Source organism: Buteo buteo, chromosome 11 (genome assembly GCF_964188355.1).
Source record: "Buteo buteo chromosome 11, bButBut1.hap1.1, whole genome shotgun sequence".
NCBI lineage: Eukaryota > Metazoa > Chordata > Aves > Accipitriformes > Accipitridae > Buteo > Buteo buteo.
In genome coordinates, this window is record NC_134181.1 from 40,418,595 (window position 1) to 40,435,428 (window position 16,834).

Sequence of the window (16,834 nt, forward strand, 5' to 3'; positions counted from 1 at the left end):
TTAGCTTCTAGTAGCTATAGTTTATTAGAATCTTCCAGGAGAAAGATCAGTTTGCTGTTGATTAGAAGCCTGTGCTGGGAAGATTCTTGGTAGTATTAAAGGGTAAATATATCCCTCAGCTGACTAGCAAAGGATCAGGCTACATTCTCATGTAGTGTCACTAACTGGATAGGTTGGAGACATTTTCTTTTTCCAGATGAATCAGAATTGAATTACTTTTAGCTATATTACAGTGATTATTTTCATAGCCTGGTGCTTTGATTTGATTCAATGTATGTCTAAAAAAACCCAACCCCTAACCTGGAAAAAAACCCCACCAAAACCAACAATCTCAGATCCCCAACCTAAAACCCATTTTAATCAGTGTGGGAGACATTCTGCCTGCAGAGTGGTAGCCATGTTGGTAGCTTAAGGGTTAATCTCTTGTTGCTGTAATACCATTTGAGAGCAGCAGCTCAGTCTGCTTGTGTTAGCAAGATTAAAAGCAGGAGCTGCAGTGCCATTGCAAGCACTGAATGAGTGGGACTGTTGCAGAGTGAACTGTAGCTGAATTTTGTCTTTTCTTCTTGCTTTTTTCACCAGCTCCTCCCCCCTTCGTTCCTACTCTCAAGTCTGATGATGACACCTCAAATTTTGATGAACCAGAGAAGAATTCGCGGGTTTTATCCTCTACGCGCCAGTTGAACCCAGCAGGCTTCTCTGGTGAAGATTTGCCGTTTGTGGGGTTTTCATTCATCAAGGCGTTAGGGATCCTCAGATCAGAGTAAGTAGGAATTACTGCTTAGGTGGATAGGACCATTGGAAAAATGTGAAGGTTTGTTACAGTGAGGATGGTGTGTGTGGGGAAAAGCTGTTTTAACTGGCCTGTACTCTGCTTTAGGGAAGCTGCCAGATTCTGGCTTTATCTGTTGCTGGCTGTGGCTTGTGCATGTCCTGCCATTCTGTGATTATTTCTGGGATGAGGGGGAGGGAAGGGAATGAAAAGATTGATTCTAAACCAGTTATCGTTAAAATTGTTGTTCAAATACTTTGAATTAGTTGTTGCTGTTAGCCAGGGAGAAGTAGGTGATTTCATTTCTGGTATTGCAGATCCCTGAAAGAAGGAGAATACTGAGGAGTTCAGAGATGGAAAAGGCGGGGGGTGTTATTTTATTGGGTCAGAGAGTGGGCACCAAGTGCTGGGGATGTGTAAGGCTGAATCAGTGATCCACAGAAATGGAGCTCCACTAATCTGGGAATGTGCAGTGATGGGTCAGTGAACGAGAGAAGGAGCTTCATGGCAGCTCGCTGTGTGCTGTTGGGTCAAGTTAAATACGAAGACTGGACAGTGCTGTATTGTGTGTTAACAGACAGGAGATTCAGATGAAGTATTCAAGGGTGTGTGTTTGTGGAGGGAGGTACGGATCTAGAAAAATGGTTTTCAATTGAAAGCAAACATGCTTTCTGAGAGAATGGAGTCGGAGAAAAAGAAGAATATAAATAGTATGGTATAAACCATTTGGTGTGGTGGGTGGTTAGTTTCTGATGACAGAGCTATTGAAAAAGTATTAGTGCAGTATGTTAAGTTGAGAAGTCCTTACCTCAGTATCATGAGGCCTCTCAGGAATGCAATGGCTTTAGCTGGGTTAGTGACTCAATGCACTAAGGCGCTGTGTTTTCTTGTCAACTGTCGTTCATTGCTGCTAGTTAGTTCCCTTAAGGGGCTTCGTTGTCAATCTGTCTTAATCAAGTTTTCATTTTTTTTGTCATATTGGTTGTGATAGTTGCTCTGCGGTAAGTGTGTAACCAAATCTGGTGATACTGTTGACATCTTTGATCTTGCCTACACCATGAATCAAGGTTATGTGATGGTTATGCCAGTAATAAAAAGGGAATCTGACTATCCCTCCTCAGCAGAGTTGCTTTTATGACAAAAGAGGAAGGAAAGCAGAGGACACAACAACCAAAAAAGTATTCTTCTGGTGAAATGATGTAATATTGTCAGCAGAATTAGAGAAATGGAATGTTTTATCTGTAGATACCTGGGGTTAAAATCTGTCTTGTTTTAGAAGTGAAATAACTTAAGGTGTTATCTTTTCTGCCTGGGGAACTGCAATCCATCTGTCAAGGCTACATGACCATTCATGTAACAGTCAGAAGAGGCTCAACAGTGACCGTATATGTATGGTAAAAATGTATATGTAACCAGGGCCCAGGACTAGAACTGAAGAGGTGCGTGAGGTAGTCTCAGGAACAGTGGTATAACTGTGTTGGAGGTTGAAGGCTAAAAAGTAATATAGATATAGCAGATTGATTGATGTGCTTTCTTTGTGGAGCTAGTACTGAAAATGCATATTGAAGTTATGTTTGAATTTTGGTAATAGATGAGAAGGGGTATAGCAAAAGAATATAGAGATTAATGTGCTCTGGAGAAATTTTGACTGAAGTAAAATTTCTGCTTGGTGTGGCCTGTTTTTTTCTGAGCTGGAACAGAAGGACATCATGTACTTAATTTTCCCCCAAATAATTTTAATATAAGTAGATCTTAGTGGTTTCTTTTTTAGAATGGGATCTTGATAAATGCACTTTGATATTTTTATCAGTAAATACTTGCATTTTGTTCTAAGAAGGTGATTTAAATATGGCAAAGAGTATATGGAGCCTTGAAAATATCTGTGTTTAAGTAATGCAGTGACTAGTTTATTCTCAATATCACTGCAACACTGGGTCATAAAGATAACTTCTTACTTATAAAATATTGTGTGGTGTATGTTTTACTTGAGGAAATAAAGTACTGTTTCTGTCACAGTACCTTGAATATCAAATTCTAGATGGGGAAGAGAACGGTAAATGGAGGGTAGGCTTATCTGTTGTGAATCTTGGTATGTCTTCTCTGAAAGGTCCTAAGTCATCAAGTTTATCAGTCCAGAATTTTTGTTCTTAAAATCTTTCCTCCGAAAGTCTAACCCTTATGGTTGCTAAGTGATGCAGATCTGTTTTCCTGTGTCTGCAGCATGATAGCTCTAATGCCTCTAGTGCTGCTCACAGTTAGGCCAGGCAACTGCAGAGTGCCATTAACAAGGTCCTTGAAACTTTCATTGCTTTTAATTTGAGGGCTGTCAAGATATAAGTTTAGGGTTATACCCTTGCCCTTGTTCACTGGACAGTAAAAAGCCATAAGTGAGCTAAGACTTTAAAATACTTCAGAGAAAAGGCAGTTAAAAAAAAATATATAAAAGGACAGAAGTATGAAGGAAGTTCTCTTTTCCATTCTCCTCTTTCTCCCAACCACTCAGGGTTAGGAGGGTTCACCTAAGTCACTTAGACCTGTTGCTGGAAATTATATAGTCAGTGTGTAGTTTAGAAGGGTCCACTGAATTAAAATGTCCTGTATGTTCCCCCATACCATGAGTTTTGAGAAGAATTTGTGACCCTATAACAAATGTAAGATTTAATAAAAGACCAAAAGGTGTGACAATAATGCATCATAGGAAGCAATCAGGAGAAATCAAGGGCATTGCTTCTGTCATAGGTTCCTGTACTAGCAAGGTGTTTGTTAAATAAATGTCCTATGTGATTCTAAGAACTAGGATCAGGCTGCAGAGAAGGACCAGCTAACTCCTTCTCCCGTCATGGCCTCTGCATTCTTGATATGGGGGGAGAAATGCCTGTCTGACTGCAAATCTGGCTGCTGGTTTGGCTGCGAGTGTGTGACTGTGACAAGGTAACAGGCAACTGAGAGTTTAATTCCATTAAAAGCCAGCCCCACCTTACATCTTGTCCCTAACTATGGCTGTTCTCCAGTGCTTAGAACAAGTGAGAAAAACCCTTAGAGGCCAGAAATATGCATCAAGTGGTGAAAAAAAATTGTTCTTGTCCTTGGCAGGTGACTAGCAGAAGCCCTAAGGCATAAGATAAATATATTATAAATCCAGGGATAACCAAATATACTAAAATACCTAATACAAATAAATACCTAATAAAATATACCAAAATACCTAATAAAAAAATAAATTCCTAATTAAAAAAATAGTTCATGTTGTATATTTCTGCCTGCCTCTGTCCTCTCTTAGACTGGAGTAAGGAGCTAAAGGGGCCTGACTACTTAAGATACAAAACTTATGTTAATACAAAATACGTGCTAAACCAGAACCTAGAGATCTAGTCACAGGCAAGGATGACAGTGGGACTAGTACCTAATCTCAGTTGCTGATATAGGTTTTTTTTTTTTTTTTTTAATTATCTATCAGAATATAATAAATGTAATCCTAATAATTCTTGAATTGTGGTTTGTGAGGCTTTGGTAGATGGTCCAAATCTTTTCTGTAAGTTCCTAAGAAGTGGTATTTTTAAAGGTGTGTTTTTTTTTTTAATATAATTTTAACATTTGATATGGATCTGTGATTGTCATTATAAAATACTGAGAGTTAAAATGGGCCATTCATCCAAAAAGAAGGACTACCAATTTCTTCCAACAGTTTGTCAGGTTCTGGTAAACTCTTTCACCAAAGATAGATTAAAGAGGAAGCACAGGATGAGCATACCAAAAATATGCTTTGCTTCAGCTAGCTCTATTCACAGATTGATGGTATCACTGTTTGTTTTTGGTTGGGTTTTTTTTAGGCCTGAGCAAGCATTTACGAGGGGGCGGAAGGTACAGATGAGTATAATGCTAAAAAGAATAGAGCATGAGGGACGGGGGTTGAGATTATAGGCATGTTGTGTGGGGGCCAGGATTAGGACAGATGGTGTCAATTGTGAGAAGGAAGAAGCACAGGTGAGTTGGGGGTTTATGAGAGTGGCATAAAAGAACAAAGGAAGGTATGAGGTATGATGTGCAAGAGAGGTTAAGATATGAGTTTGATACCCCAGAATCATCTTATAGCTTTTCCTGTACTAATACTTTTTTCTTCTTCCTCCAGTCTTAGTATGGTGAGAGAAGCTTTTACACAACTAGCACCAGATAGTTTTGCTGGTTGAGGCTGTTGCTGATCTAGCTGTGAAATCACTAGATAGTCAGCTGTAAGTTAACTTGTTTTTTAGTCATGCAGGCAGTGCTTCTTTTGAAAGTAAATTGGCACAGCTAGTGCTATCAGCACTTGGTGCTATAGACTTGACTTTTTTTTTTTTTTAATCTTTTATTGCCATTTTCTTGTTGATGTATGCTGGTTACCTTTTGTTAATCTTTTTTTCACACTTCAGAGGAAACAGTAGAAACTGCTCTGTTGTGCTAAAAGAATTGATCCAGATGTAGCAGTTAATTAAATGAAATATTCTGAGATGGTACCAACCTGAATGATAGCTTTGAATCATGGCTTTTGATGTTGGATTGTATGTGTTTAATTTCTGAGATGATGCTGACTGAGGAAGAATCCAAGTGCCCCAGCAATGTGGGTATTTTCCACCTTGTCATGCTGTGTTGAGAGCTTATATCACCCTGACAAGGCTTATTAGATTAGTCAGTATTCCATTTCTCTTGATTTCCTCTGTCTGCCCCCTTTCTGATACTTTGAAGGTTGTATGGATGTTTATGAAGTTGTTCTAATATAATTTGTACCCAGGAAAGAATTACTGGGAAAGGATGTCTGTTAAAAACTGTGTCCAGTGCTGACTGAAGTCAGCTTCACTTGGAGATAAGATGTACTGTTTCTGTGACAAGAAAATCGTCGTGTCACCAGGACATATGTTTTAAGGAATTTCTTCCTCCCTTTGCACGGGGATGAGGAAGAAAGATTGTGGTTCTAGTTTGTAGCCTTCTCTTTCCTCACAAAACCGGCACCAACCCTGAGGAGCAGCTCCCTCTACAGTCACCTGAATGAAATTCAAACTTCGGTCAATGCAAGTCTCCTGTGCTCTGTCCCATCCCATAGCTCCTGGCTGAACAGCGTGTCTCTGCAGAGCTCTGTATCTTCTTGCCTGAATCTGTCCTTTTACTTCCTGTGTTTGCAGTGCATATGGATGCTTTAATCTGGCTTGCTAGGAGAAATTTTTGAAATGCAAAATGGTGCCTGTAATATTAGGCTCTGATTCTTTTATTAGCAAATAAAATAAATAAGCAGAAATAGCAAATAAAATTAGCCCCTTTAGGGAGGTGAAAGAGAAGTAGCAAATAAAACCAGGTCTGTGAAAACTGGCTAGAGTTTTCTTAGGTAGTGTCTCAGATTTGAAAAGAATAAAAGTAAAAAGGTGATGGCTAATGTTGAAACTATAATTTAAAAAAAAAAATTACTTTAGCCAGTACAGTTCAGAGCTGTAAAGCTATATTTTTATTATAAAAAGATTTTCAGACTTGTCTTAGTACACATTTGCAGCTATTTACATAAATTTGATTAACATTTTAAAGCAGATTCCTTAGTGTCTTTTTTAGTTAATGTGAGCTTTAATTTGTATTTTTAGACTGCTTTTCTCAACTATTCATTTTTAGCCTTGTTTGTACACCCAGCTGTTATGGGATTTAATATGCATCTTTCTCAGATGGTTGCCTTTTCTCTGTAGGAGTATAGACACGCTTTATAAATTGATTTTTAAATATGGTAATCTGATGGGTCGGATGGATTGGACTAGGACTAAAGGAATGCTTTACAAAAGCATTCACTTTTAACATTTGTTTTTTATTAAGTCCTGATCATATCTGTATTGTTGATGTGCAGGATTCTTTCTTCTAAGTTTTTCCACATCAGGTTTCTGAAGAAATATTAATATTTGACCTTTCAAGGCAGAATTGGTGAATTTTGCTATGCTTGTTTGCTAGTATCAAAACAGTGTTTCCTAATGACTGCTGAAGGTGGTGGTACTGAAGATCTGTTTTGATACGGTTATGCTGCAGCATTTTCATAAAAATCCATGTGTCTTTTTTTGTGACTATCCTGCATATCTATTTGGATTACAGAGTAGATTTTTCTCAGAAAATGGTGGTGATGGAATCAAACTTTTCTTGGTGTTAAGAAGAGACTGTGCTGCTGTGTGTGGGTGTATGGCTATATGCAGAGAGCTGCTCAAAGCTCATTTCTCTCCATGGGGATAACTGGCTGCATACCAAACTGTGTCCAGGAGAAGCAGAAAGCAATGTGTGGGCAGACTGTATGATCTTTTATTAGCACCTTCATTGTACTTCTGTGTTTTCATCTATCACTTAACACTGGTTCCATCACTAACTGCTTAAATATCTAATTTGAATCATTTTATGTGAGGGAGAATGTGATTTTTAAAATTATGTTTTGATGTGTGTACTTAATTTTTTGGTTGAAAATTACATATTTAAGACTGCAAAGCACTAAAAATACGCTCCAAGACATTGAGTGACTTCCCATCCTTTTCCAGAAAGAATTTAGACTATCAGAAATGGTAAACTTCTTAAATGTTGAGTCCCAATTAGACAGAAGGCTTAAGAACATGTAAATATTTCCCTCAGGTTTCTGGAGTCAAATTGTTTGAAATAGTATAGTTAAGTTGTGTCTCATGAAAAAAATTACTTATAAGTGGAACTCTGAAGTTCTGCAGTGTGACTAATCATATTGATATTGATTGAGTTTGTAGGGATCATATGAATTGGGTTAGGAAAGTTTCAGTTCAATTTTGATTCACAGAAGGTAGCTAAGGGCGTTAAATTCTTCTTCCTGTGGTGCAGATTATGACATGTTAAAGTTTTCAGGGCTTTTGTACTTTGTTGATAATTTTAAAACCTTTTTAAAAATAAAGTACAAAATAAAAAGCAATTCTCTGAAAATTTGTTATCTTTCCAAATGGTTATATTGACTTTATGCTTTGGTTTTGTTACATTTATAAATCCGTACAAGTTATGCGAATGTGTTGCTGTGATTTATTGTTTTGCACTCTGACATAGAAGTCACTGATGGAAAATATAAATATTGTAACTAGACGTACACATGGATTATTTAATAATGATGTACTGTCATCAGGTTTTATGGTATGTTTGATCTGAAATGATGGCTGTTAGACTGTGATTGCTGCCCTTTTCTTTTATCCTGGTATAAGTAAGTACCCAATGACTTTACCAAGGCTGCATAAATGCAGATTTCTGTATCTTTTGCCTATATTCATGTACTGTTTGGCTTTGCTCTTTTAGATCTGTTTTTTCAAGTGTGGATTCTCCAGCCAAGGTCAGCTCCATGGAAAAGAAACTACTTCTCAAGAGCAAAGAACTCCAAGACGCTCAGGACAAGTGTCACAAGGTATTTATTTATGCGATTGGCCATCTCCATTGCTCCAGGAATCTGCAACCACTGTATGTCCAGGGATCTGTCAGATGCTGCTGATCATCCAGACTCGTGGTGGGCAAAGTGCTTCTCCTTCAGTGAGGTGGCTTCCTGTCCAATACAAAGGGAGATGAATTTAGGCCATGCTGTTGCTCTAGATACTTTTATCTTAACAAGAAGCGGCTCTGGATTTTAAACAGTCCTTTTCTCAGCGTGACACAGACGACTGCTTCTTCCTGCAGGCCGTGCCTCTTCATCATACGCACAATTACAGCAGTACTGTTCTGAGGTTCTCTTCCTAACTCATCAGCTTCTACTTACATAACTGTTGTCACGTCACTGGTTACAGTGAACATCTTGTAACAGTTGCTGTGCTCCAATAAAGGGAACCCGGTGGAGTCTTTTAAAACTTACTGCTTGTTTGAGACTTTTATGAGAGTTCAATTACTTTTCTTCCTGCTCTGTTCTGGATTTGACCATTTGCTCCTGACAAGGAGATGGGGGGAAACCATCTTCTGGTCCAGCATGGATTTGGGATAAGGTTAAAGTAACCCATCTCTGCAAGTCAGGTGAAAAATGATTGTATCTTCTTTGCTAACTGGGGTTCGAAGAATGACTGAATATGAACAAGCAGCTTGAATGAATGGGGTGACTTAGACTTACTACTTGTCCTTAAGAAGAACTGTGCGTTCCTGGAGCAGAGACAATGGTATTGGAATTTAAACACCATTTGGAGAAACATAGCTAGAAGTCTCTTGGAGACAAATTCCTTACAGAGCTCTGAAAGTAGCAGTTAACAAAGCTTTTGAAGCACCCTTTATAACCTCTTGATATTTATTGCAGATGGAGCAGGAAATGACGCGGTTGCACCGGAGAGTGTCAGAGGTGGAGGCTGTACTTAGCCAAAAGGAGGTGGAACTGAAAGCCTCTGAGACCCAGCGATCCCTCCTGGAGCAGGACCTGGCCACCTATATCACAGAATGCAGTGTGAGCCCTTACACCAGTCCTTTCAGCTCTGAAGGCCTGAAATCTGGTGGTCTTTGCCTTTCTCTTCCATCATGGTTTCAGTGGGGTACTTGATGGAGAGAAAATAATATGTGAGAGGATATCTGTTGAACATGGAACCCTGAATTTGTTGCAGAGGCTTGCTTGATAGTTTTAATCAAACTATGTTTCATGGTCATGTGCTTAGAACATACAGGAATAACTACTGTCCTGGTCTTGCTGAAACTATTTGTGATGTTTGTCTTACTGGTTGTGCTAGAACATGCTTGGGTTTAACTTTTTGCAGGTTTCTTAGCCATAAGAGGACGGGGCCTAGTCAGTACCTAGACAGAAATCTTCAAGGACAAGTAAGAGGATTAGGAAACACTGGTGTTGCCCCCATCTGTGGTATTCTCAGTTCAGACTGATCCAGTTCCCCAGCATAATGTCAGGGATGATGCTAGGACAGATGCTATTTTTCAGGTAGATTATAAAATGAGGCCGTAAAACCATGTCTTCAAAGATCATTTGGCATTTTTCATGGGAGCTGGAATGTATGCCCAGTTGTCCTGGCAAGATTCCAGTGAGGATATTTTCATTCTAGTTAATAGTCTCTGTATTTTCAGTTGGATATAATAGTCTGTTTCCTCTCTTGTACCAGGAAAAAAAATCCAAATAATACTCTGTTTCAGAGACTTGAAAAGCATTTCTGATGGGTTTGTTTGTTGGGAAGCATAACTTAAAATGGGGCTGAGTGATTTTCCTATACCAAATGCTACTAGGTTAATAAATAAAATTGTTTGTATCTTTCTGTTGAAGAATAATACACAGTTGATAGGAGGACCACTGGTCTGTCAAAATTTGCAGGTAAGGTATGTGGTGAGATACAGAAGCAGCTCTTTTGTTCTTTGTAGAAGTTTCATGATGATTAAAGGATTTAACTCACTTAACAGTAACAAGAAAAATGAATAAGCTTATTAGTAACATGAAGTTGAAGGATTGTATCTAGGTTGTGAATTAATAGTGCTAGATAAAATATACATAAATGCTGTCAATAATGGATGCCTTTTGTGATCTCTGTTTGGTTTTTGTCTCTAAACCTAATGTGAGGAAGTAGAGATTTGAACTAAGATTTAAGTGTAGTAAACAGTGTTTGTAAAATGGGCTGCTTCTATCCAGATAGAAGCAGCACTGGCCATGAATTTCTTTAGGGTTCCATCATTGGTGCCTTGATTTTTTTGATGCCTCACTGCAGTCAAGGAGGCATTTGTATAGCTAAAGATCTTTAGTATACAGCCATCTGAAAAACCAAAGACTATGTATTGAACATTTTGCTTTCTGCAGAGCTTAAAGCGAAGCCTGGAGCAGGCACGGATGGAGGTGTCTCAGGAAGATGATAAGGCACTACAGCTACTTCATGATATCAGAGAGCAAAGCAGAAAACTGCAAGAGATCAAAGAACAGGTATACCTGCTTCTTCGGGGAGCAGAGTGGCTATCTACAAATAGATATTCTTGGCATATTCTAGCTGTATTGCCAGGATTATGTTTTATGTTGGTAGGCTGTGATGACTCCCAATCTGTGTGTTTTCACATGGTTTCTTAAACAAAATGGTAAGCAACAAAATTACATGTTTGTGTATATTGCAAGTAAGCACAAACTCAAAACTTCCAGGTTTTTCTTTTCCTAGTCCTGAAAGTACTTTGTCTATAAAACCAGCTTAGGAGAAAGTTGCAGTGCTTCAGTAATATGCTGTATTAGAAATGAACTATCCATTTTAAATGGTCAAGCTATACAAATTTCACAACAAGTTAATGAATCTTCACCTGAAAGAGAACTGAGCTAGCCTTAATTTTGTGTTGGTTTTTTTCTCTTCTTTCTTATCTGACTATTTTAAATGCTTACTAGTCTTTCAAAATAGAATCTGTGTTGCCTAACTGTTCTTTTCCTAATTTAATCTATTTGCAAAGTAGATGTTCATAATTTTTTTCCACTAGAAGAATGTTGAAAATTCATTAATCCATACAATTGTTCATAAGGAAAAAAATGTCAAAATTAAATGAAAATATGGTGACAAATGTGGACATTTTTAGGACTTAAAATGGTCTACAAGACAGAACCCATTCAGTTTTATGAATTAATAGCAACATATTGTGTTAAGAAAAAGAAATTGAAATTTGCTATGACGTTCAAACAATTCTTTGCAATTTTCTGTTGTTTTTCATCTTCAAAGCACTTTACAAACATTAATTGACTAATTCCATAGTGTTTGAGACAAGGAGGCCCAGAAACCTTGGTAATAAATCTCCAGACATGAGCAGCTCTTACGTAAAAAGTAATGAAATGCAAAAACAACCCTCGGGATGTAGCAGGCCTCCATAGACTTCTACAGCTTTCTTCTGGATGGTTGTTTTATGTAATACAGGGGATCTAAAGCTCATTACTCTGTGTTCTGGTGCTTTGTTAGCAAAGTTGTTTTAAATACTGAAATGTGGAACATTTTGGGTGATGATAAATATCAATAGATTCTTAGGCAGTATGTATACATGTAACAGAGGAAAAATAATGCAGGTAATTTTTAATCAAATATTTTGTCCTAGAATCTCTTAATTTGGCTTGTGAAGATTCATGATGACATGAAAATGCTGCTTAGGTCAACAAATGAATCTGTAATGTCCTGCAGACTTTCACATCTGAGGTGGTCTTCTGAGCTACCTGAAACCTATGTGCAAGAACACCGCAACAAAATATGCAGAGATGTTTTTGCTGACTCATACCAGCAGGTGGACCTTAGCCATTAAAGACTTGGATCGTTATTTTTAAGTCAGAGGGAACTGGGAGGTGAGATGAAAGAGCCCCTTAGAGTTTTGCTGTTGAAAACCTGAAGCTTGAGAGGAACAAGTGAAATTGACAGCAAATCAGAATCTTCAAAATCCAGTAATTAGGCATTTGGTATTTTCAGGGCAAGACTGTAGGTTCAACTTAATCCCAGGTACTTGAATAGAAGAGTGTGTTGGGTTTGTGGTTTTTTGTTTGTTTGGGGTGTGTGCTTGTTGGGTTTTGGTTTTGGTTTTGTTTTTCGTGTTTTTTAAATAAACCCGTGTTCTGGTCATTACTTGATGGAGACCCATATGAATGGATGAACTTGCAACAAATCAGAATCTGTATTTTTTGAAAGGCCCACTCATTTGTATGTAGCTACCCTGATATGATTTGCTTTAGGTATATGCCCTGAGCTTTGCCTGTCCATTAATACGCACTTAAGTACATTTTGATAGTTTTTAAACTATGAGCAGTGCATATGCAAGAAGTATTGTTCTGTGTCGCCTTGGGTGATGTGGCCTGTTCCTCTGACCTGACCATGAGATTTATTCAAAGATAGCCTTAAAAACATGAAGAAACAAGAAAAACTGAAATATTACTAATTAATTCCTCTTCTTCCTTTTCTCCCTCCCTGTTCTCCTCCCTTCCCAAACACTCATTTTCACAGTGGCAACTGAAGTCATACCTGTAATTCTTTGGTCAAGTGTTTGTTTATATAAAAGCTGAGTATTTTAGAAAGTCTTAACAAATTATGATTTCTGAGCAGAACATGTATTCCTTCAAACCATTCTGCCTTTTTTATTCACAAATGTATTTGTATGAAATGAATATTTGAATTAACGTATGCTCAGTTATCGTAAAAAGGCTCTAATTCCTTCCAGCAAGAAAGTAAGATCATCCATGGAAGGACTAACAGGCAAGACTAGGTCCCCTGTCTGCCTTACAAACTGAAGAACCAATCTGGAGATTACAAACCAAAGAGCCATTCTGCCATGCTCCTCGTAATGGATAGTAAAGCAATCTGTTAAAGGCCCAGCTTCTTTAAATATCTGCATAAGCTCTCCATGTTGCTGGAGAATCACATGCTGACATTAGGGTCAGTGTTCATGCAATCACTTGTCTAACTAAAGACAGCTGGCTGTCTGGAAGGAGTGATGACAAACCTGATTTTGTCATGAGAGAGTTACTCTTTTGAATATGGAGGTAGTCAGGCATATTGTAAGATATTAAAATGGAAAGAGAGAGAGACTCCCCCACTGTCAGTCCTTCATAATATTTTTTCCTAGCTCTTGATGTGCATGTTTTCTACTTGTTCTCAGCTTCATAAAAAGTACTTTGGTTTTGGTTTTTGTTTGGGTTTTTGTTGTTGTTTAGAGTAATTTTATAAAATGTATACTTATGGGACTTAGTAAATGCTAAATAAACATAATCAAATTCTTTTTTTCCAGTGAAGGTACGAGAAGCAATCTCACAAGCTAATCTCAGTTTGAGTACCCAGTTTCACTGAGATAGTCAATTCAAATGTTCTTTTCTTCTCCGACCTGCCCTATCCAAATGCCGTGTAGTGTCCTGCATGGGGAATAGTTATTTCTGCCTATATAGGCAAATATCTTCTATGGGCAATGTGATTTTTAGACAGTTTTTCTGAGTTAATGTTTGATTTTAGGTTGTCTCCCATATGGAGCAATATGATACTTTTTAACTCTGTCAAGAGAAAATAAGTGACAGCTAGAAGCCACAGTATGCTACCCCTCTGCTTCTCCTTCTTTCCTTTTCCCAAGCTGTGCAGATCTGTGGTAATTGTCATGTTATCAGGGATGCATGTTGAGGGAGCATCCTGGCATTTAGTAGAGACATCAGCTCAAAGGCACGTTTCTGTTTCCGAAGTTAGAAATGTAAATATATTTATCACTTGTATGTAGATGTTTGTATGTGTTTCTGCAGTGAAGCCACTCTCAAAAGGTCAATGTTTTGACTTTATAAGGTATTGACTTGAAAATGGCAAGACTTAAACCAGAACACCATAGATATGTTATTTTATTTAGCTCTTATTGTTTTATTTTGTACTTTACTTCTCTTCCACATATTTTTAAATGCACCTCTTGCCTGCAATCAGTATTCTGGGATCTGCTGCTCCACATATTTCCCCTGTTGCCTCTAAAATGTAATACCTTTTCCTTCCCTTCCACCACAACTACAGGAATATCAAGCTCAAGTAGAAGAAATGAGGTTGATGATGAATCAATTAGAAGAGGATCTTATTTCAGCTCGCAGGCGTAGTGATCTTTATGAATCGGAGTTGAGAGAGTCCCGGCTGGCAGCTGAAGAATTCAAACGTAAAGCTACTGAATGTCACAACAAATTGCAAAAGGTAGTTTAGGCTTCATGGGGGAGGGGGCTGATGCTTGCTTGAATTTCTAGTTCTGTTTTAGACACACGCGAAAGTTGTGTGTGTGTGTGTCCTCTAAAGATTAGCATAGTTTGTACAATGAATACAAAATGTCTTTCAATTTTATGCTTAAAATAATGTAATTTATACTCTGTGTAAATGCTTGTGTTTTAATTGCATTAGTTGATGACTGGATAGAAGACCACGGTACTACAACTTTCCTGAGACTTTTATATATTTTATATTTAAGTTACAGGTTAAAGATCAAGGAAAAAATGAAGCAGGAGAGTTGTATTCCAAATTGGAGAAGGTATGCTACTTCAGTGTCCTGGAGTTTGCTTCCTGAGTCTTTCATATTATGCACAAAAAACAAGAGTGTCTTTGGCTGGTCAATGGCATGCACAGCCTCACATCCCTCCCTATTTTTTTAATTTATTTTTTTTTTAAATCTTTTTCTTGGTGTGATTCACTGTTCTTTCTGATTTGATATAAAGCTGTGTCTGGGTATCCTATTCTTAATGGATGTGTTCAGAAGCTAGGCAAAGACAAGCCATTATGTGTAATCTGAGTTTGGAGTTAGGTTAGTGATACATAAAGGTTTTCTTTATAAATAAAGAATAACAAATGAAAAATAAAAAGAATTCTGAGTATTCTCACACTGAACAATCTACTTGGTGACCAAAATATGAAATCAAGAAGTTAGTAAAATGGGAGTAGATTTGCCAAGGAGCATTTTGGTGTGTTGGAATTTACAGGCAGGAACAAAGAGTTTTGGCAAGTGAATTAAAATAAATACAGTATCATAAGCAGAGAGCATTTTTTCCTTTTTGGTTTTATGACACTCTTTCCCCCATCTTTTTATTTAACTGTAGATCAATACAGAGCAGCAGGCCAAAATCCAGGAGCTGCAGGAAAAGCTGACAAAGGTAATGTCTGGGTGGTCAAAGTGAATTTTCCACAAGATTTTCCAGTGAAACCTTAATGCAGAGGAGGGATGCACTTTGTTTTATCCTCAAAAATAGAATTAGTCATAGCATGGGGGATGATAAGGAAAAGGGGGTGGGAACTGGTATCTGAAATCATTGGTGTTCTCAATATGCTTTCAGCTCTTGAGACATGTCAGCAGTGTTTATTTTTACAAATGAAGCTGAGTCAGAACTGGAGTAGTGTAGAGAAATTCTAATTTAAAAGGCCAGTTTGGGTATGCTGTATGCAGTGCATTGGTCCCTTGCTTCTGAAGACAGGATTCAGATGTTTTCAGTTCACTAGTGAAATACATGTTGGACTTGGTTTAGTCTCCCAGTATACTCTGTTTTAATTACAAAATCACTTTCCAATTCGGTTATTCACAGTAAAAATGTTTAATGATAAGGATTCACAACAGAATTAAAATACCTTAGCAATGTAAGCTGAAGGAAATACATAATACCTAATGTTTGCAGTTGTGATCAGTCACTTAAGAAGGTGCTATAAGAACAGTAGAACTTCTCTTATTGGGATCTTTCAGCAGAAAAGAAAGTGGTTGTCATAAAAATCCACTGAGAGAGCTTTTCAAATTTGGCACCTGCCAAGAGAGGGCTTTTTCAAGGGTTAGTGTTTTAGAATATGAATAGGAGGCCAAAACTATGTAGAAATGCTTTTCTAATATTTCAAAATAGTCCTGTTTTAATCCCCTCTCCCCTTTTCTCCTTTCATTAATTCTAAGGAATTATCTGTAGGCCAACAAGTTATTCTCCTAGTGTTTTAGTAAGAGTATTTTGTGGGTTCTTTCGAAGAACTTGAGCTGAACTTGGGGGTAGGCTTTACTTTCAGTACACAGAGACAATTAGAAACTTGCAGTACAGCAAGACAAACACGTAGATCTCCTGGATTTACATTTTTTTGTGAAACAGAAAAGAATTATGTAACAGAAGTTAGAATTTGGGTTCCTGCACATGGTTGTAGGTCTTAATTTTAGACTGCTAGGCCAAAGTTCTGTAGCAATTTTAATTACAATGTTGACCATCTCGAATTTACAAACTTTTCACATACCAAGGTGTTTTTGTGTGTGTTTTTCTTATAATACCTGTCCCTCCCTGCCTTTGGACCTTTAGGCTGTGAAAGCTAGCTCAGAGGCAACTGAACTTCTTCAGAATATCCGTCAAGCAAAGGAGAGAGCTGAGAAGGAGCTAGAGAAACTGCAGAATCGGGAAGATTCTAATGAAAGCATGAAGAAGAAATTGCTTGAAGCGGAGGTGAGTGGAGAATGTCTTATCTGGAGTAAATTAGTTATTGGGATGTGTCTCAGTTTAGGAACCCTCATCTGGATGACTGTGAACAGCCTGTATTCCTGCCGAAACTATTCGTGGGAAAGTGATGTTACATGTTAATCCATTTTTAATTAAAAAGCATATATTTCTTTGAAAAAAACTGAGAGGCTTTTTATTTTCAGTGAGGAGTCAAT

General features: G+C 37.7%; 1 protein-coding gene across 3 annotated transcripts in view; it reads left to right on the forward strand.

The window, feature by feature from the left end:
* The window catches only part of CIT (citron rho-interacting serine/threonine kinase), a 72,275-nt gene that overhangs the window by 15,111 nt on the left and 40,330 nt on the right, over positions 1 to 16,834 (forward strand). For 2 of the 3 annotated variants that reach the window (XM_075041792.1, XM_075041793.1), the window contains exons 9-16: positions 583 to 763; positions 8,066 to 8,171; positions 9,039 to 9,182; positions 10,524 to 10,643; positions 14,203 to 14,373; positions 14,648 to 14,701; positions 15,264 to 15,317; positions 16,485 to 16,625. In XM_075041792.1, coding sequence (XP_074897893.1) covers positions 583 to 763; positions 8,066 to 8,171; positions 9,039 to 9,182; positions 10,524 to 10,643; positions 14,203 to 14,373; positions 14,648 to 14,701; positions 15,264 to 15,317; positions 16,485 to 16,625 — 971 coding nt within the window. Of the gene's footprint in view, positions 1 to 582; positions 764 to 8,065; positions 8,172 to 9,038; positions 9,183 to 10,523; positions 10,644 to 14,202; positions 14,374 to 14,641; positions 14,702 to 15,263; positions 15,318 to 16,484; positions 16,626 to 16,834 lie in introns of all 3 variants that reach the window. The other variant, XM_075041791.1, reaches the window with a different exon arrangement.